The 21388-nt window shown below is 37.2% G+C and overlaps 2 protein-coding genes across 2 annotated transcripts; both read right to left on the bottom strand.

Annotated features, from left to right (window-relative positions):
- Nucleotides 1–6303: 6303 nt before the first annotated feature.
- LOC113290482 lies at nucleotides 6304–10000 on the bottom strand. Its single transcript, XM_026540083.1, has 5 exons — nucleotides 8244–10000; nucleotides 8023–8117; nucleotides 7319–7519; nucleotides 7075–7226; nucleotides 6304–6781 (listed from the first exon to the last, which is right to left on the bottom strand). Exons 1-5 carry the CDS (start codon nucleotides 9590–9592, stop codon nucleotides 6311–6313), a joined length of 2268 nt encoding a protein of 755 aa, XP_026395868.1. The 5' UTR covers nucleotides 9593–10000; the 3' UTR covers nucleotides 6304–6310.
- Nucleotides 10001–10351: 351 nt separating this feature from the next.
- On the bottom strand, nucleotides 10352–14283 carry LOC113286927 (apoptotic chromatin condensation inducer in the nucleus-like). The gene is made up of 6 exons (XM_026535570.1): nucleotides 13961–14283; nucleotides 12406–13845; nucleotides 11709–11909; nucleotides 11464–11615; nucleotides 10731–11197; nucleotides 10352–10624 (listed from the first exon to the last, which is right to left on the bottom strand). The coding sequence occupies exons 2-5, from the start codon at nucleotides 13811–13813 to the stop codon at nucleotides 10742–10744; spliced, it is 2217 nt and encodes a 738-aa protein (XP_026391355.1). The 5' UTR covers nucleotides 13814–13845; nucleotides 13961–14283; the 3' UTR covers nucleotides 10352–10624; nucleotides 10731–10741.
- Nucleotides 14284–21388: the final 7105 nt, after the last annotated feature.

The following is a 21388-nucleotide window of genomic DNA, read 5'->3' as shown; positions in this document are numbered from 1 at the left end:
TCAAGGACTTCATGGCGATTCATCATACAAGAAGAAGAACTACTCAAGGAACCGGTGGAACTTCTCGACAAAAAGGTATGTGAAGACTTGAACTTATCTGTCACTAAAAAGTCTATCTACTCTTGATCCTTTGATATACTTGTCTGTGGGAGACAGATTTGTTTATTGTCAAAGCCTGCGATTTTGGATCGTAGCAACTCTTGGTTGTCGGTGAGATCATCTAAGGGAATCAAGTACGCAGTATCCTGCTGGGATTAGAGGCGTAGGAGCATAGCTGTACCTTGGATCAGTAGTAGATTGATTGGGATTCAACTACAGTCCAGTCCGAAGTTAGCTTGGAGTAGGCTAGTGTTTGTAGCGGCTTAATACAGTGTGTTTTCAATCTGGACTAGGTCCCGGGGTTTTTCTGCATTTGCGGTTTCCTCGTTAACAAAATTCTGGTGTCTGTGTTATTTGTATTTTCGCATTATATTGTTTATCTTTATAATTGAGATAATATAGGTTTTGCGTTGTAGATCATCAATTAGAATATCCAACCTTTGGTTGTTGATTTAAATTGATTGATCCTTGGATATTGGTCTTTGGTACCATCCAAGTTATTCCTTGTGTTTGATTAAAGACTCGCTGATTTCTATTAGCACGAGTAAATCAAAACAAGAGAGAGATATTAACTCCTTGAGATACTTTTACCTAGATAGAATCTGACTGTCTAGTTTATTCTATAGAAAGTAATTCGGAGTTAGTCCATACAGATTGCTAAGAGAAATATTGGGTGGTGTTGTTAGACCCCCGCTTTTTCAACTGCAACAAAATCATTTTATTGCACTAAATGAAGATTAAAAAACTCGTCCGTCACATGGACCAAAATAGGCCATTCACCCTCTTGGTGAATGCCTAAAACTCTCTCTACATTAGTGGTTCTTCTCTCAATTGAATAACACTAAACTTATTGATCCCTAAGCTATTTATACAAGCTAATGATCAGGACAAAACTCTGTGCAATCGCTTGCACCTGCATGGAACATACATGTGTCCCATAAGTGGTTTCCATAACCACCAACTTTAACTTCCACCTTTTGTGTTATCGCGCCAATTGGTGCCACACCTGTTCTTGGTGGTTATGAACACTCCACTTGGTTATAAACTTCCTTTATAACCTTTATTCTTTGTCTCACGTCATTGGAATGCTTGTGAATCTCGTAACCAACTCCTAACCGTCACTTTATCCATGTTGCACATTTCCCCCGCCTTACTGAATTTGGCCCTAATCTGATGCCATCCATCTTGGCCCTGCATTATTCTTGATCAACGCTAATGCATGGTCAATCCTTGTGATTCAATCACCAGGGCCGACTCCTCAAGCTCATTCTAGTTATACATGCGCCATATGCTTCACTTCGCTAACTTGCATGACAATAATAATGCCACTCTTGCATTACTAACTTGTTTGCATTGTCCAAGCTTTGGCCCTGCCTGGAACTAATTCATTGACTAATTCTTAGTCTATTTTACCCGCTTGCATCATCCTTGAGTTTGGGCCAACTTAATTCCAAGGACATGCCATAATGCCAACATCGCATGTTGCAGCTTGCCACTTTGGCTTTGTCTTTCCTTTCCTCATGAGGATTCATTGTGTCGGCCAACCAGCTTCATTACTTATCCAAATGTATTTACAATGTAGTGTCACCTTTGCACTTCATTGGCCCTGCGGGGTTATGCCATTATTAGCACTTGACAGTCTACGCAGCGTCACGCCATTCTGGCTGCACACGGACTTGGTTTGTAACTCTGTAACGTGTAATCATTATGCGTCACTTGTATCCCTTTTATGGTAACAAAGCATTCAATATTCACCGTTAGATGAAAACCTGATTAAATTCAAGCTAATATCTTTCAACCATTAGATCGAACTTAGCTTGTTATACACAAATGAAATGTAAATTCATTTAGTTTGGAGTAATCGTACCTAAACATGTACACCTAGTTGGTTCAACAATAGTTAATCAATGGTTAGCCATATGAGCACTTTCATATCAACCTTATTCATCTTCACCACACTAGTTCAAATGACTCAAATGAAATAGTTAGAGAGTTGTTCAATTGCTTAGATCTCATAGAAGTATACAAGACACAATCGAAGCAAAAACAGTTTTGATTCGCTCGAATCGATTCATCAACATTATAACCACGGTTTGCAAAGATTGCATTCCTTAATTTATAAATGTCTTAGTTCACGAATTAAATTTTTTTTAGAAAATAACCCACTTAAGTACGCATACGAGTACGCATACTTAAGTACCCGGACTGAGCTTGTTTTCAGGTCACAAACTCCAGCAGAAATTCACGGGATGTGAACTTCCGATAGTACGCGTACTTAGCTCCGGTAATCCGGAACAAGCAAAGTACGCATACTTTGGTTCAAGGATTTTGGACTTATACAAGTATGAGTTCACATACAATGTTTATATCCAAACATGGTTATATATTCTAAACTCTCATTTCAATCATTGAAACATTCTTAGAGGATGTTATATAGTGGTTATTCACACACTATTTTTCATCAAAGTGATTTTCAAGAGATTGAAATAACCATCATAACTTTCATCACGAGTAAAGATGAACTTGGCCAAAGAGAAAGCTTACCAACACATATTTCGAGAAATAGATAAGTAAGATAAACTCGACTCGAAATATCAAATGTGTCTAATCAAAGTCTATATAGTAATACGACTTTTGTCTCAAGATAGAAGATAGAGTAGATAAACTCTTGAGTGATAGATAAGTTCAAGTCTCCACATACCTTTTTGTCGATGAAGATTCACCAGTTCCTTGAGTAGTTCTTCGTCTTTGCATGATGAACGCCGTGGAATCTAGATCTGAACTACACTTTCTATCCTAGTACGAGAATTAGCTATCAGTAGACTAGAAATCAAGACTTATAGTTTTGGCAACTAAACTTGACAAACAAGCTTGAGATAGCAAGGCTTGCGAGTTCGACCGAGCATCGCTCTAACACACATTTTTATACATTTAAATTAATATTGATACACAGAGTATGATTACTCGATATCATGCTCAGTATTATCATTTGCAGTTATGATAACGATTTCATGTTGATAAGAATATAAAGTTATCGTATCGGTGTAATGCTATTAAAAAAAAGCATCCACCATATTGTCTCTCCACTCGTATATTGTGGTAATTCCGATCTGAAGTTTGTCCAAGAAATTGATAAATTCTTCAAGCTAAGGAAATTTTTTTCAGAACTAAGAAACGACATATTTGGGAAAGTTAATTCCCATTGTAATTATAGCCTCTCCCGTTATTTTACTTATTTGTTTGGAAACTGACTTTTTGTCAATCACCCTAAAATTTAATCCTGATGAAAACGCAGTTCAAGCATTCTTTGATGCTTTGTCAAAACTGAAATCTCCTGGTTATGGTTTTAGAAAGTAATTTAGTGTATGATCTGGACAATATCAAGTTGATGTTTGAATTGGCCTATAAAGCATTAAATTTAGAGGTAATATTTCTCTAATTGTGATCTTGTAGTTATGCCTTTGTGCTTTTTTTCCATCTTTAATTTTGTTCGGGAAAAAAATCTTTGAATTAGTGGCTTTAAGATTGTTGAATCCCTAGATATGACATCACTATTGTCAAAAGTAACCAATCATCGTTAGAAATATCTCAACTTGAATATGGGTTGACGGCTTTCACCTTTATTGCTACCAATCTAAGAAGGTGTGTTGCGCCGTTATACCAAACATCATTTCCAGAAATAGGAATGTATAATACAATATGCTTAAGGCTTAGTTGCAGACGGGCTTCCATTGTTTCGTACTCAAGGATTGATAAATATGGCATGACAACAATGTTATTACATGCTTTACACAACTGTTGAATCTTCCGAATGAATGAAACATGTTTACCATCTTCAATCTAGCTTGTCGTCCAATTATCAGCGTTATACTTCTGTATGACTGGAATAACATCGTCGTTATTGGGAAGATAAGTTTCAGAAGCATCGAAGTAATTATACCACCAATAGTGAACATAGTAACATTGTTGGGTCAGTACATTTACCATTTCAAAATTTGTATTGATAACAAATAAATGATGGAAATATACTGGGGTTCTTACCTCCAACACTCCCCAAAAACCATTCATGCTTTCTTTGGAACACTAGCATCCACATGGGCAGAACTATGTAGTGACTTGGGCTGGCTTAAGCCAGCCCAAAGTCCAGAAAAACTTACATTTATGGTGCAATTGTGTTTGGTTAAAAAAATCAAGCCTAAACAATAGGCTTAAGCTATCCCAAGTCAAGTCAATTTGTTTTCAACCACCCCAACATTCATTTTCTAGCTCTGCCACCGAGCATCCACCGAAGGTTATGTAAAGCTTTGATAAATTTGCAGACCCCCAGTCATATGTTGGCGCTCGCTCTAAATATTCTAACGATTCGAGAAAACCAAGTAATGTCGATGAGCTAGCATTTGAGAATAGACATTGGCTTATTGTCCAAAACACTAACAGCCGTTTGAGCTCTTCATAATGTTCTGGGAACAAATAGGGTGTTTTTGCTATTCTGTTTTCTCTCATTTTTCTAGCATGATGTTTTAAAAAGCTTGTTAACTCATACACCTCCAATCATGGGCTTTTGGTTTCTACGATATGGATTTCCTTCTAGATAATTTGAGTATAATTGAAGTCGATCTCTCCATATTTCTCCCGGCTCCGATTTTAATTCGTCAAATGGAAGTATATCTCCATGACATGTAATTGTCGTCAACATATACAAACTAACGGTGTAATTACTATAAACAACATATTCATAATTAAAATTCGTTGAATGCAAATAAAATAAAAAAACTAATCTAAAAATTGAATTAAAAAAAGAAGCAAACAATTGCATCCGAAATTTTTGAAAAATAAAGTATTTGTAGTCTTCCACCATCATCATATGATATATAGGATTTATAATATATATAAATACCACCAAAGATATCTTCAGTCTCTATCCCTAACAACATGGGAAAGGTACTCGAACACTGTATTGAATTCAGACCACCCACCTCTTAGAGCGACTAAATTAACTTGCTCTGGATTACTAGATCACGCATGTATATGGGTATACCATTACCAACCAGTTGTCTAACATTTTGAAACTCATATTTTTTATTATGCCATTAGTTCAATCCGCTCATTAGGGTACTGGTTGATCTTCTGTTTCTTTTTATTTTGGTATCTCTGTTTTGAAGGAAAAAATTAGTACAACAAAACTTGGTAATAACTAAGGATCAAGAAGATTTTTGTTTAGAAAAATTTGGAGAAAGAAGAGAAGGTATGAATAGGAATGGTGGAAGGTGTACTTATTTCTTGGGGGATAAATTCGACCGTTGGTAATATTAATTATGTCAATGATAAAGGCTTTGCTCTCCAAATAATCGCTCGATAGTAAGTTATTTTTTTTCCATGATGGTGCGGTTAGTTTGCCAGGCTACCTAGCATAGCAAACGAAACTTTTTCCATATCAGAAAACATGATTTTTGCCTTCTCTTGGATTAAGTAGCCAAATACCTACTTATGGATGCAATAGCTATGCCAAAATTTTGCCAAGTGTAGAGGATGCACCATCTGAAAAGTCTTGCTAAAAGGATGGAATATCAGGAACCAGTAATAACAAAGTGCCTTTGTTTACGATTCTACTATTATGAGTCACGACAACTCTCTCATGAAACATAGTATAGCCAACTCCGATGCAAAACCGATACTGTAACTCTGCTGTATACTGTCAAGTGTCAACTTTGATACAAGGTCTATCCACTGCCAGTAGTTCGTACATACGAGCTTTGACTTCCGGTAATTTATAGTATTCAGCTAAGAAGAATAAAAGATAAATCAAAATAGTCCGTGGAAAAGGTTTGGTAACAAGATGGAATTCTTGATGTCAAGTTCAGGTTAGCAAATCCTTACGCACCGAGCAGTTTAGTATTTGACAATCAACAAATTCCAGCAATAACAGAGTGTGATTGCTTACAGTTGTCCCACTACAAAGAACTTTAACTCAGTTACTAATTCCGCCTACTTAGCTGTACATAAATAAACTCTAGACTGCAATCGACCAAAAAACCAAAAACCCTATTTTACTACATATACTAGATCAGATCTTTGATTACTCTGCATCAAGGTGCCCATCTCATACCTGCGGCAATAACAGTGCTATGCATCAGATTTGACATCTATTCTGCTCCACGTGAAAAGTATTTCAAAACAGAGAAACAGGATTCAGAGGATATACCTCTGTACTCTACTTGGTGTTTTTGCCTTGGGTGGCAAGCTTAGCTGCGACCTGCTCTTCAGACAATGGTAGAAAGTAAATACGAGGAGTGCATGTAGTTCTCATGAAAAAATCATCCATTGCAACAATTCGAGGATTTTCGTTTTGGGGAAGAGGAGGTGGGGGTGGAAGAGGGAGGTGATCCCTAGTAGGAGCTGGACGTTTAGATGTCATTAGTGGTGGTGGTGGTGGTGGTGGGAGTTGCTTCCTCTGGACTGCTTGACGGAAAGAAGCTTCAAATGGTGGTTTGGAAGATAATGGTGCTGTTGGCGAAGTACTTTTTGGGGTGGTGCTGACAGGAGCTGCAGCAGGTGCTTCAGCACGCATTTTCACATCTTGAGGGTCAACAAAATCAGCAAACAGCAGCTTTCCATCATAGGTAGGCCACTGCAAATTACATACAGCATTCCGAGTCTCTGTCGCTTCCTCCACAGACGAATACTGCAGAAAGATCGAAAGAAGATGTACAAAAGATCAAGCTACGTAGCATTGCGCCAGAGAAACACGGACATAAGAAAATATGCAGCCATGCCACTGCAACACCCCTTTGGTCTTTGCAAACCATACTCTTCTCACCATATGCATTAAGAATAACAAAAACTCATCGTAAGTCAGCAAGCATCACCAGATTCACCACTATAATTACATAACACAAAGACTAGTACAATACTGAAAAAAACGAGGCAAGCCGACAAGTAAGTAGGACAAAAATCATAAATGTAGGGACGGCATACCGTTACATAGCAGTGCGTCTTAATGTGGTCCATCCAGAAACTGCATACAGCACCAGTTTTTGCCAAAAGTTCCTGCACCGCTTTTAGAGTGAATGGCCGTAGAAAATTGTCGATTCTAAGTGAAGTTGTCGGAGGCTTTGCTGATGGTGAAACTGCAAAAACGTAAAAAACAACCATCCCAATCAGGTATAAAACCAATAGTATTACATCTAAATAATGGGATTAGCAATACCAGAATCCTTACCCACACACCCTTGTGCACTTTCAGGGCTGAGTTCTGAGTCAGATTTAGCAACGCTCTGTTTGGGTGCATCAGATGGAAATGCATTTTTCAATGTTGTGCAAGATTTAAGAGTAGAGGCTTGCAGTTCAGGAACTTTTTGAGCTTCTGAACTCCACCTACGCCGCCTCTTCGGAGGTTTATTGTTCTTGTCAACTTCTTGATCTGTGCATGAAGAATAATAAACACCTTAATAAAGCTGTGAAATTTTGCACGGTAAAAGCTAACTATAAGCTATATTTAGCTTCAAATTTGGGGTTTACAAATACCACCACTTGTAGTGCGCAATGAACAAAAACTAGCCAGCCTCTAAACCGCCAAGCAGACTCACTTCGAGGTTGATTTCAAGCGGGACTCACTCTCAGATATGCTCCGGGCAGAATTTTGTGATACTTGATCTCAGATAAAGCCCGGCCATGTATAGCATATGCTAAATTTGACATATCCAAATACCATACAGCTGATGCCACTGTGAGTGAAAATTTCACACCATTGTGGGTGGTCTTATGAATACCAAATGACACCATTCTAGCATAACCATTATCAAACTGACACATAGAATACAAGGTCATATCAAGTGCAGAGACATTTTGACAAGTCAGAAGAGTACACACTGCATCACTAAAAGTTCACCAAAAATGAATCTGTAGACTAATGTGTGCTAAAACCTGCTACTATAACCCTTTTAGGCCTGGCGACTATCTGCAATAGGCAGTCACTAAAAACATTACTCAATTTTGAAACAACCAGCAAGCTTTGACATCTGAACGAGAAACATGTTAAGCAAGGGATTTATAGGCGATAGAAGAGTACTATTCATTGCAAAAGTTAACAAACTGAAAAGAGAACTGCAATACAACACACACGATCTAAACGTAAAACTGATAACCTTGGTAGAACATATATACATTTCAGTTTAAGATTAGAGTCATCAACTTTATCTTCGAGTTTTTGTTTCTCACAAGGAACACCATGACTCATCTTCCCTTCAGGAGAAATGCCCTTATCAGAAATGCTGTCCCTCGTAAGACCAACATGATTTTCTTGTTTTACATCATTAACCTCGGGTAAGCTATTTTTCTCTCTCATCTCATCAGAATTATGTTTTGACTCAACATGCCTACTCTCTGATATGTGTTCCTCCATAGATTCATCCCCTGTACTCCTATCTAGATTCAATTTTTCCAACGAGGCATCATTTTTCTTATCAAGGTTCACAATAGCCCTAGTCTCATCAAACTCCCCTTCCATAGAGTCCTGGTTCTCACACGGCTCTTGACCAACCGGAGAACGCAGAGTTCGATTATCTGGAGAAACATCGTTGGATAATGGTTGCACCATCTCCGGCATAACAACATTTTGTTCTATAAGGAAATTATCAGCATTTAAATTACCCTTTAGTTTGCTGTTTTCAATAATTGACGCACAATCAGTAGAAATAGACTCAGACTTTACTTGAAACCCTAAATCACGGATAACTTCAGATACCTGACTATTTTGAATGGACGGGCTATGCATCGAACCCCCAGAAGGATGATTTGGAACCTCAGGCTCCCTATCAGCTTCCTTGTTCTGAAATTCTTCAAAACTGCATAAAAACTCGGTAACCACACTCTGGGTGACTGTGACACTGGCTTCCACAGAAACTGCAACAACCACGCCCGCTGCAGTAGAATCAGTAGCCTCCTTCATTACTGCCGCAGAATCAGTAGCATCCATAATTGCTGCACTAGAATCAGTACAAACCAATGACCCCAGATCCTGAACATCAGCCTGACCCATTACAGAGGAACTGTCATCAACAGCACCAGCATCAACCATAGGCTCATCAGCTTCAACCCTTTTGCCTTCATTAGCTATATCTAATGGCACCGCAGAACCACAAGAACCCAAGCTTCCAGCTCTTCTTGAATCAACCTCGCAACGTTTTTCTCTATCTGAAAGCACACAATAAGCTTTTTCGATGACCCCGAAAGCTGATTGAGTTTCCGGAAACTTGTTCTTAACAGGTTCCAAACTTCTGACCAGCTCTGTGTACTCAAACACTATGTCAGACCCATTGGCTGCCTTGTTAGTCTGGAGAACCAAGTGCCAATCACTTCCACTCTTCCTTTGAGACTCAGCTGTACATACTATGTCACCTACTTTTATCAATTCATCAATATATTCAAGTCCTAGATATGATTTCTGTGCATCCAGCAACTTTCTCCTAGCACCAACATAATCTTTGTGCTTCATCAGGATTTATGCAACTCTTCTTCGGACAGCTGCTTCTACCTCAACCATCACCATCCCCTTTAATTCACAAAATTCCCAAATCTAATATCACCCAAAAGAAAGGAAAAAGAAAAAATCAATAAAATAAGTGTGCATTTTTAAATTCAAAATAAAATCAATTTAAGATCCAAACTATCATACACATTTGTTACAGATTAGAAGGAAATATATTCGCACGTAATTTTTTTTAGAAGGCTTGGTGAAGTGATGATCAGCAACCCTAATTTCACAACACAACCAAATACTATTACACAAAAAGAAAATTAAACTGAAAATTAAAATACTATATTCAGTCAGATAAGATAGCCAAGTAAAATAAAAATAAAAAATCTGATGAGAAAATGCGAGATCTGGTTGGTTTCTTCTTCAGTTTTCTGTCTTCTCTCAACGGCTGAAGCGCTTGGTATTCTACGCCTTTATCTGACATTTCAGCAACCAATGTTTAATTGATATTTCAGCCCAACTTTTATTCATTCAACAACACCAAGGTTACCAGCTCAAGGATGTCCACGTAAGGACGACGGACATACACCATTCCACGACTCTTAACAGCCACCACCTCCGTTGCAAAACCACCAGATTTATCCACTACCTTCTTCTATACGAGCATTAACGCACAGTGGAATTAACATACAGTAATGGTTCTATTTATTTTTTGATAAACAGTAGCTTTATAATAAGTAATTGAGAAAAATAGTTAAACTGAAAAAAGAAAAATCATCAAAATAGTACTCCGAACCAGATAGAATTAAAGTTCAGTTTCGCAAATCCTTCCACTCGCAGCAGTTTAACGATGAAAATCAAAGACCAATAACAGAATGGGGTTGTTTACAGTAGTCTAGTTATAAATAACTCTCTCTCTCTATCTCTCTCTTGCTAACTCAGCCTGCTCAGCTGTACATAAAAAGACTCTTGACTGATCAAAACCCTTATTCCACTACATATACTAGATCAGATCTTTGATTACTCTACAAGAAGATGTCCATCTCATACCTGCAGCAATAAAAATGCGTTGTATCAGATTTGACATCTATTCTGCTCCCCGTGAACAAGATTTCAAAGTACTTCGAAACTGAGAAACAGGATTAAGTGGACATACCTCTGTACTCTCTACTTGGTGTTTCTGCCTTGTCTGGCAAGCTTAGCTGCGACCTGCTCCTCGGACAATGGTAGATAGTAAATCCGAGGGGTGGATGTAGTTTTCCTGAACAAATCGTCAAGGGTAACAATTGGAGGATCTTCATCTTGGGGAAGAGGAGGTGGAGGGGGAAGAGATACGTGTTCCCTATTAGGAGGTGGAGGTTCAGATGTCATTGGCGGTGGCTGGAGTTGCTTCTTCTGGACTGCTTGGCGGGGAGAAATTTCAGGCGGTGGTTTGGATGATAATGGTGCTGACTTCGGAGTTTTTGGGGTGGTGCTGACAGGAGCTGCAGGAGGTGCTTCAGCCCGCGTTTTCACATCTTCAGGGTCAACAAAATCAGCAACCAGTAGCTTTCCGCCATTGGTAGGCCATTGCAAATTATATAAAGCATTTCGAGTCTCCGTCGCTTCCTTCACAGATGAATACTGCAGAAAGATTAAAAAAGGTTAAGCAAAAGAATAAGCTCTGCCACCAGAGAAACATGGACATACAAAAATATGCAGCCATGGTAACGTAACCCCCCTTTGGTATGTACAAACAAACTTTATACAGAGACACCGGGGAAGAGAGAGAATAAAGTATAAGGCTGCTTGGTGAATGAAAGCTATAATTACATAACAACACACCAACTAGTAAGTTTTCTAGAAGTTAAGAAAAGAGTCCACAGGTAAGTTGGACAAAATTAGCATACCGTTACATAGCAGTGCGTCTTAATGTGGTCCATCCAGAAATTGCATACAGCACCAGTTTTCGCCAGAAGTTCCTGCACCGCTTTTAGAGTGAATGGCCTTAGAAAATTGTCGATCCTAAGTGAAGTTGTCGGAGGCTTTGCTGATGGTGGAACTGCAAAAATGTCAAAAACAACCATCCCCAATCAGGCACAGAACAAATAGTCTTATGTCTAAATAGTGAGATCACCTATACCAGGATCCTTACCTACACGCTCCTGTGCACCTTTAGGGGTAAGTGCTAAATCAGACTTAGCAACGCTCCTTTTCGGTGCACCAGATGGAAATGCATCTTCATGTGTTGTGCAAGATTTAAGAGTAGAGGTCTGCAGTTCAGGAACTTTTAGAGTTTCTGGGTTCCACCTACGCTGCCTCTTTGGAGCTTCGTTGTTCTTGCCAACTTCTTGATCTGTGCATGAAGAATAATAAACACCTTAAGAAAACCATTCCAGCGTAACTATTATCAAACTGACACATAGAATACAATGACATATTAAGTGCAGAGACATTTTGGCAAGTCAGAAGAGTACACACAGTATCACTGAAAATTTACCAAAAATGAATTTTAAGACCTAAAGTGTGCTAAAACCTGCTACAGTACTTTGATTTCCATCTGTCTGCATATGGTAACTGAGATGGAATTTTATTATTTTGCAAAACTATGACCTGTTTAGGCCTGTTGACTATCTGCAATAGTAGTCACTAAGTACACAACAGAATTTTAAAACAATCGGCAAGCTTTGACATCTGAACTAGATACCTATTCAGTACAAAATCTACAGGCGATGCGAGCGCACATCCATTGCAACAGTTAACAAACTGGAAAGAGAACTAGAATGCAACAGGCATGATCTAAACCAAAATATTGATAACCAAGGTAGAACATAAAGTACTATCAACTTTACCTTGGAGTTTTCGTTTCTCCACAGGAACAGCATGACCCCCTTCAGCAGAAACATTGTCAATCGTAACACCAACATGATTGTCTTCTTTTACATCACTGACCTTCATCTCATCAGAATTATGTTTTGACTGCCTACTCTCTGATATGTCTTCCTCCATAGATTCATCCCCTGAACTCCTATCTAGATTCAATTTTTCCAACGAGGCATCTGTGGCGTCATTTTTCTTATCAAGGTTCGCAGTAGCCCTAGTATCATCTAACCCCCCTTGCATAGAATTCTGCTTCTCACAAGGCTCTTGATCATCCAGAGAACGCAAAGCTCCATCATCTGGAGAAACATCATTGGATGATGGTTGCACCATCTCCGGCATAACAACATTTTGTTCTATATGGAAATTATCAGCATTTAAATTATCCTTTAGTTCATTCTTTTCAATAATTGACACACAATCAGTAGAAATAGACTCAGACCTTACTTGAAACCCTAAATCACGGGTAACCTCAGATACCTGGCTATTTTGATAGGACAGGCTATGCACTGAATCCCCAGAAGCATGATTTGGAACCTCAGGCTCCCTACCAGCTTCCTTGTTCTCCAATTCTTCATCACTGGATAAAACGTCAGTAACCACACTCTGGGTGACTGTGACATTGGTTTCCACAGAAACTGCAACAACCACGTCGGCTGCAGTAGAATCAGTAGCATCCATTAATACTGCAGCAGAATCAGTAGCATCCATAATTGCCGCAGTAGAATCAGTACAAGCCACTGATCCAACATCCTGAACATCACCCTGACCCATCACAGAGGAACTGTCATCAACAGCACCAACATCAACCATAGTCTCATCAGCTTCCACCCTTTTGCTTTCGTTTCCACTATATTCCCTAACATCGTCAACAATAGGAGTGCTAACTGACTGAGCCTCCCCAACATTAGCATTTTGATGTTCAGGAGTGCCAATTTTTCCAACGGTAGAATCAGTCTCTTTCTGAATAGGTTCTTCAACTACAACCCAATCATTCTCAACTTCCGGGGTGTTAATCAGCTGAACCTCCCCATCTTTGGAAACCTGAGGTTCAACATTTCCCTCAACGCCATCACTTCCCTCAGCAGGCTGAGTCCCCACATTACCATCAGGCTGAGTCTCAGAATTAACCCCATTATCAACAGTTTCAATAACAGATTCATTCACCTTCGCATTTTCTACCGTCCCTTCTTGTTCATTCTCTTCCACATTCTGAAGAGTCTCTTGTTGTTGTTCTCTCTCACTTAAAATATCGAAATCTAAACGTTTAATCAACTCATCTTTCAAACCCCTAACTGGTAATTTCCTTTTCTTAAGCTCTTCTTTTAACTCTGTGACTTTCCATTGTTCAAGTGGTTTCCCATTCAATACTGAATACATTTTCCTCAAATTCCTAACTTATCTTCACAACTCTAATCACAAACAAAACAACAACAACAAAAAATTAACAAAAAGGAAAAAAAAAATTCAAACCAATTTAAGATCCAAATTCATAGGCAAGATAAGAGGAAATGGCAAAGGACTTACAGTGATAATGTTGAGAAGGCTTGATGATAACGATGATGAATGATCAAAAACTCCTCCTCCCCTAATATGTAGGTATAAGATATAGAACGTAAAACCCTAATTTCAGAGAACACAAAACCAGATTTTATTAGACAACAAAAACAAACAAAAAAACAATTAAAAAAAGAATAAAATTCAGATAATGAAATAAAATCTAAAATCTAATCTACTGCAATTAGATTTCTCAGGAGAAATCAGAAAAAAGCCCTTAAATCTCTAGGTCTCCTTCGTGTTTTCTTCAGTTTTTTTCTGTTTTGTGTATGGTTTATCAAGAGGAGCGCGAGATTTATTACGATTTCAGTCCTTTATTTACACGATTCACAATTCTACACCCTATATAATCTCTAAATACCAATTATACCCCTACCTGAATATTAGGTAACTCCGTAACTGTTAATTTGATATTTCAGCCCAATCTTTTATCAAATTCCGCCCCACCATGCTGACACGTCAAGCTGATGTGTCTTCCCGAGACTTAGAAACAGTCAAACCCATATTGGAATATGTCGGTACTGTTAGGTCGTGTTTGGCTCCTTGGACATGCCTATCATAGGTTGGGTTATCAAGAAAATACATTTAAATTATGTTTGTCTTGTTCTAATTCTAGTCTAGGATATGAACAACTAAATCTTCCTTGATTTTAGGAAGTTAAAAAAGCAAGGTTATGCAATTCTCCAAAATAGCCAGGATACCAATATCCTTGCCTGGGTTAGACGGTTATAGAGGTAGTTATTTTAATTAATCAAAATATTTTCAATTTTTTTAACTTTATTGTTATGTTTTTATTTTTTTCTCCGACAATTTTATCCATAATACATAATTATTTTATAAAAATACAGATTTAAAATATGGAGAGACAAACATAATACATGATAAACCCGTGATGGATATAACGGAAAGACAAACATCATCTTTATTAATACATCTTGAGATAATCCTGCTCAAGTTAGAGAAAAAAATTCCCTAGCTAAGCTTTATGTAGTCAAAGCTCCCAAACACGGCCTTAATGCTTCTTTCCAGAAAAACTTATCTCATTCTTAGATGTATTCTGAGAGATTTTTCTTTTTTTTTTGATAAAAAGAAATTCATTGGATTATCTGTTCAAATTATTATTGTCTCTTTCCAGGAGACTACAAAACTCTGCAGGAAAATCATTAAAGAGGTTTATGTTTGTAGGTGATCTTTTAACACACTTTGCGACTGCATCAGCTACTTGAATGATTATCCCTCCTACTAACAAAAGAAAAATTACAATGCAAAAATCTTAAATTTCAGAATGTTCCTGTTTTCCCTTTGGATAGGGAGAACATCTTATGTAATTGATTGAATGACTAGCTTTGCATCAGCCTCTATATGAATCTTTATAAGTTGTTTCTCTCTCGCCCATATTAAAGCTTCACGTATGGCCATGCATTCCTCAGCTTCAGGACTCAGAACTCCATCTGCGAAGCTTCCTTTGATTCCTTCACAATTTCTTGTATTTGTACGTAACACAATGTCAATTCCAAGCTTATTAGTTTCACGACTAAAAGAAGCAACAATATTAACCCCTTTCTTAGATTTTTCTGTTGATTCTCTCAATATTACTTTTTAGATGAATCTGTTCACATATTTTAACCTTCTCAAATCTGGATTGCTTTCAGACAACGTTGATTTTATTGTGATAGGAATATGATAAAGTTTTCATTCTTAACAAAAATATGAAGTTTAGCTTCCTCTCATTCTTTTTTCTCTAATTTACGGTCTTTAAACCTGATTAAGTAATAGTTAGGGATTTTTGGGCTCATCCCATTGCAGAGGCGCCAAGTGTGTATTACTTAGTCCAATCTTTGAATAAAAATTGCGGTATACAAGCAAGCTTTTCAAAAAAAAATCAGAGCAATTCAATTAAAATCATATACGTACCCTTGCAATTTGAAACACAAGTTCTAATTGCAGAGAATCAATATAAAACCGCCAATTCTGCAGTCTAACAAAAGTGAACATTAACCAAGCTTGACCATTGTTGTTCAAATTTTGATTTATTTATTTATTTTTTCGGAAAGAGGGATATGATGTTTTCAAGCTTTAATTCAAAGAATTCGTTTCAAATCCAACGTAGATTGATTTATAGTTTCTATCAAATCTGAATAAGTGTACACCAATCAACTCAATCAAGTTGCTTGAAAAAAAAATAATCAACTCAACCAAAATTGAGTTATGGTTTCATGGGTAATAACATCTAATAGAGATGAAAACAGTAAGTTGCAGAAACAAAAGACTTTTTTGAGAATGTAGAGAGAATTTTTTTCAAGCGATTATTATCCAAACAATAAGTGAGGGACAGTTAAAAGACTAGAACAGGATTGACGAGAAACAGTCAATAAACCTGACTAGATTGGGGTATGCCTAACGAGAAAAATTCTGGGTCATTGTGAAGTAAAACACAATACCCCTTAACCAATTATTTTCAAAATAGCTAATCTACTCTTGCTTAATTAACACTAAAATTTTTGATTAGGTTGACTAATTTAGTTAATTAATCAGATGATTAAAATTCAGAAATTAGGTTTTATTTAGACTGAATTCATGGATTATGGGGTTATGATTTTTGAGGATTTTTTTTTTTTGAGGATTTTTTTTTGCAACAGAAATGAAAGCACACAAGCCAAATACTTCTAAAAAGGGGATTGCAAAGCTACTGAGTGATTTTCATACTCCAAACTAAAGAAGATATCAACACTTTCAGTTTTGAAAGTATGAAAAGTCGGCAGTGTCGGCAAATTAGGAAGATAACGCCTACTGGTAGCCGGCATACTTGTAATAAATATTGTTGCCGACTTTATTATTTTTGACATACATGAGATGTGTTGTAAATGCTTCACTAGTCGCCATATTATTATATTCTTATCACGTCGGCTAATGTATAGTCGGCATCTTTTCATTTTTTCACCATGTTGGCGAGTGTATAGTCGTCATTGAAGTAATCTTGGAACAAAGTGACCCTGGATTAGCCGGTACGATGTGCAATTTACAACCTTTCCGACCTTTCCACCCAACAGAAAATAGAATCTCGAAATATGTTATCAATTTTATTCATGCAATTTTGGTTATTATACTTTGATTGAAACATAAAATCTAACTCCTTGTCGTAGGAATAACGGATGCACTTAGCACGTGCATCAAGCCTTTGAATCCCTAGGCGACCCTAGTGGACGAGTTATAGTCTCGTGAGGGTTTACATAGAGATCTACCCATAAAACCTACACAAAAACTTCTAAAACCATCAATCTTCGTCAGAGGAATCCGAGTCCGAGTCACCAACCATTAGCTCTGGGGCATACTCCGGAATTTTGGACACCATGAAGTGATAGCTTGCATTAAATGCGAATGCTTCCCCCTTTTACTCCAAGCAGCGCGCTTTCACGATTTCATGCTACAAAAACAAAAAATAAATTTACTTTGTTAGTGTTGTTTAATAGGAAGATTAAACAACATGGATTACGTAAAATAAACAACAACAATACTTACAAATTGTTTCAACGGACAAGTTAAAATGGCTAGCGTTCAAAATCCGATGTTGGATAGCTAAATAAGCAAGTATCGCATTTTTAATGACTTGGTGCCTATCATGGATTTTTTGAACACTTCTTCCATTCGGATTCTCAAAATCTTGCATATATTTGTTATATACCTTTGTCCAAAAAGTTTCGGCACTACCCTTATGGAGGACTGATTTTTAATTCGAGTTTCGATGTACCATGCTTTGATGATGGATAGATATTCATTTGAATCAAATGATGTCATTGTTGTATGTAGAGGTATTGGGAGAGTTAGAAAGAGTAGATGATGATATGATCTTTGGAGAATATATGTAAATAGGTGTGTGTTGTTTTATAGCGAGAACTAGTGTAATTTTGTTACGATGGTGCCCAAATATGGTCGTTAGGGTATTAAGTCAATGTAGTTGTACTTACAAAATTTTGAATTTTGAACACGCCGGCTAGGTTTTTGTTTCCCCCATATGCCGACCATGTTTAGTCGTAAGGGTTGTAATTTTGTTACCCTTCCGGCTAATAGAATTTTCTCACATGAGGAGGTCATATTCTGCTGCATACAATCGGAAAGATATTTGTTTATTACGATGACGACAAACATATAGTCAGCGGGGTCGTAACATTGTTAATCTGCTGACTTTTGACAATTTAGCTCTCAGGAAAGTCATATTAATTGAACATTAGTCAGCGTGATAGTGATTTAAGAAGATGCCGACCAACAACAGGTCATCTAGGTCGTAATATTCTTACCCTGCCGTCTACTAACTTTTTCACACACATGAGAAGGTCAGTTCCAACTTTCTGTTAGTCGGCATGGTAGTGATTTAGAAGATACCGACTAAATTATAGTCGGTTAGGTCGTAATGTTTTTAACGTGCCGACCCTGGTAACTGCACCATTTTTGCTGTTAGAGACGGCATTCTGCCAGTTTACAACCTTGCCGGCTCTGGTTTAGTCGGCACTGTAACTTAATAAACTATTCATTCAACACCCTGCTGGCTAAATTATTGAAACTTAACATAGCTAAAAACCATTCATTCAACAACTAGAAATCTAATATTTGTCCAAAATAAGAAAACATATGTCCCATAAACCTTAAATAAAACATTTTTCTAACCATTAACCTTGACATAATTGTTAGAACATTGCTCGGTTGAACTCGCATGCGTTGCTATCTCAAGCATGTTTGTCAATGTTAGTGATCAAAACTATAAGTCTTGATTTACAGCCTATTTATAGATGTCTCGGACTAGGACATAGATAGTGTAGTTGAGCTTAGATCTCTCAGCGTTCATCATTTGAAGACGAAGAACTACTAAGGGGAGCTTGTGCAACTTCATCAACAAAAGGTATATGGAGACTTAAACTCATCTATCACTTGGAAAGTCTATTTCTTCTCTATCACCTATATTGAGACATAAGTCGTGTTACGATATAGTTTTCTATTATACACATTTGAGATTTCGAGCTGAGTTCATCTCGCTTATATATTTCTCGAAATATGTGTTGGCAAGCTTTCGTTTTAGCCATGTTCATCTTACATTCGTTGACGAAAGTCCGAATAAGATCATATGAAAATTTCCGAGTTACATCTAACATAGTTTGTGTGATACAATCATTTGGTGTTTCCTTGGAATGTTTCATTATGATAATTTCAATAACTTGAAAATCTCTTTGACGAAAAATAGTTTGTGAACAACAACTATATAACGTCCTCTAAGAAAGTTTCAATGATTTAAATTAAGAGTTGATGAGATAACCATCTTTGGATATAAGCATATATAGTGTGTTCGCACATTAGTGTATAAATCCATAAACCGGGAACCAAGTGTATGCATATGTGTGTATACAAAATTGGTGAAGGAGACATCATAAGTATGCGTACCCGTATGCATACTGGTAGAGGTTTTCAAACCGAAAACATCTGATGTGTGTAGGAATTACAAACTCCTAAACTAGTCACCTTAAGTATGTGTACCCGTACGCGTACTAGGGGAAGTTTTCGAACGGAAAATATCTGCTGGGTTTGGGAATTACAAATCCTAAACTTGTCACCTTAAGTATGCGTACCCATACGCATACTGGCAAAAGTTTTCGAACCGAGAATTTCTGCTGAGTTTGGAAATTTAACAAACTCAAATCTGGTTACTTAAAGTTACCTGTATGCATACTTAAGCTGGTTATTTTGTTAAATCGGTCAGTTTGTGAACTTAAACATTTAAATCTTAAGGAATGCAATCTTTGGAAACTGTGGCTATAATGTTCATGATTCATTCAAGTGAATCAATACGATTTGATTTCGATTGTATCTTTTATACAATTGAAAAACTCTTTAACTAGTTTTATTTGAGTCATTTGAAATTGTTATGGATAAGATGAATAAGGTTAATATGAGAGTAACCATGTGGATAACCTCGGTTAACTATTTGATGAGCCAACATGAGTGTACACGTTTGGGTACGGTTCATAAACCTAAATGAGGGTACATTTCATTTGTGTGTAACAAGCTAAGTTAGATCTAACGGTTGAACTATATTAGCTTGGTTGAATCAGGTTTTTTATCTAACAGTGATTATTGAATGCTTTGTTACCAAGGTAACTTGAATTGCAAACCCTGATTTGAAAACTATACAAAGGATAACTCTAACAACTGGGAAACCTAATCTCCACACCTCCTGTGTGATACTAGTTGTATAGCTAGAGTCGATTCTCCTTTAACCTTAGGTTTCTTCTCGAGACCCCGTAGGTTGACAACTTGAATACTTCATTGGGATTTTGAAGTCAGGCCGATACTACTTCTCTTGTAGTTGTGTGATATGATCTTGTTGTTTCTATCGTACGAGTACAATTGTAAAATTGGCTTGAGATTTATTTCTCCGATAGGAAAGATAAAAAAGTAATCACAAACTTTGTCTCATCGTTTGTGATTCCACAATATCTAGTTTCGCCATCATACGATTAAGATTATTGTGAGGTGATTGATAACACTAGGATGTTCTTCGAGAATATAAGTTCGGTTTATCAATTGGTTCCTGTTCACCTTGATTTATCAAAAGACGGAACGAAAACTCTTGGGTATGTCTGTGGGAGACAGATTTATTTATTTCTATAGACTTTTCCGTGTGAGACAGATTTGTTTATCAAGTCTTCGACTTTGGGTCGTAGCAACTCTTGGTTGTGGGTGAGATCATCTAAGGGAATCAAGTGCATAGTATTCTATTGGGATCAGAGACGTAAAGAGCGTAATTGTGCCTTGAATCAGTGTGAGATTGATTAGGATTCAACTACAGTCCATTCCGAAGTTTATTGGTTGTAGGATAGTGTCTGTAGCGGCTTAATACAATGTGGCGTTCAAACTGGACTAGGTCCCGGGGTTTTTCTGCATTTGCGGTTTCCTCGTTAACAAAATTCTGGCGTCTGTGTTATTTCTTTTTCGCATTATATTTTGTTATATAATTGAAATATTACAGGTTATGCGTTAGATCAATCAATTAGAATATCCCGTTGGTTGTTGATTTACATTGATTGACATTTGGATATTGGTCTTTCGTACCATCCAAGTTATCTCTCTTGTATTTAATTAGACTCGCAGATTTCTATTTTCTTGAGTAAGAATTAAATCGAGAGATAGATATATTATACTCTTTGATATACTTTACTCTAGATTGAGTCTGAATGTCTAGTTGATTCTCTATAAACTGTATTGGAGTAAGTCCTCTTGTATTTCCAAACGAATTGTTGGGTGTGGTTGTTAGACCACCGCATTTTCAATAATGTCTAACATATAAAGAAACAAACTAGAAATTCATCCATTCACGACCACGACCACTACCACCACCATGGTTACGAGGCC

Source organism: Papaver somniferum, chromosome 6, assembly GCF_003573695.1.
Source record: "Papaver somniferum cultivar HN1 chromosome 6, ASM357369v1, whole genome shotgun sequence".
In the NCBI taxonomy this organism is placed as follows: Eukaryota; Viridiplantae; Streptophyta; class Magnoliopsida; order Ranunculales; family Papaveraceae; genus Papaver; species Papaver somniferum.
The sequence above is the reverse complement of the archived record's forward strand: the minus strand, read 5'-3'. Positions and strand labels throughout refer to the sequence as shown.

Bases quoted from the DNA above. Each gene is read 5' to 3' on its own strand.
- LOC113290482 (XM_026540083.1), bottom strand. From the start codon at position 9,592: ATGAAGCACAAAGATTATGTTGGTGCTAGGAGAAAGTTGCTGGATGCA. The intron at 7,520-8,022 runs GTTTTAGCACAC...CTTCATGCACAG, and splicing joins TAAAAGGGTTATAGTAGCAG to ATCAAGAAGTTGACAAGAAC. The intron at 6,782-7,074 runs GTATGCCGTCCC...ATCTTTCTGCAG, and splicing joins AGACGCACTGCTATGTAACG to TATTCGTCTGTGGAGGAAGC.
- LOC113286927 (XM_026535570.1), bottom strand. From the start codon at position 13,813: ATGTATTCAGTATTGAATGGGAAACCACTTGAACAATGGAAAGTCACA. The intron at 11,910-12,405 runs GTAAAGTTGATA...CTTCATGCACAG, and splicing joins GGAGAAACGAAAACTCCAAG to ATCAAGAAGTTGGCAAGAAC. The intron at 11,616-11,708 runs GTAAGGATCCTG...ACATTTTTGCAG, and splicing joins AGGTGCACAGGAGCGTGTAG to TTCCACCATCAGCAAAGCCT.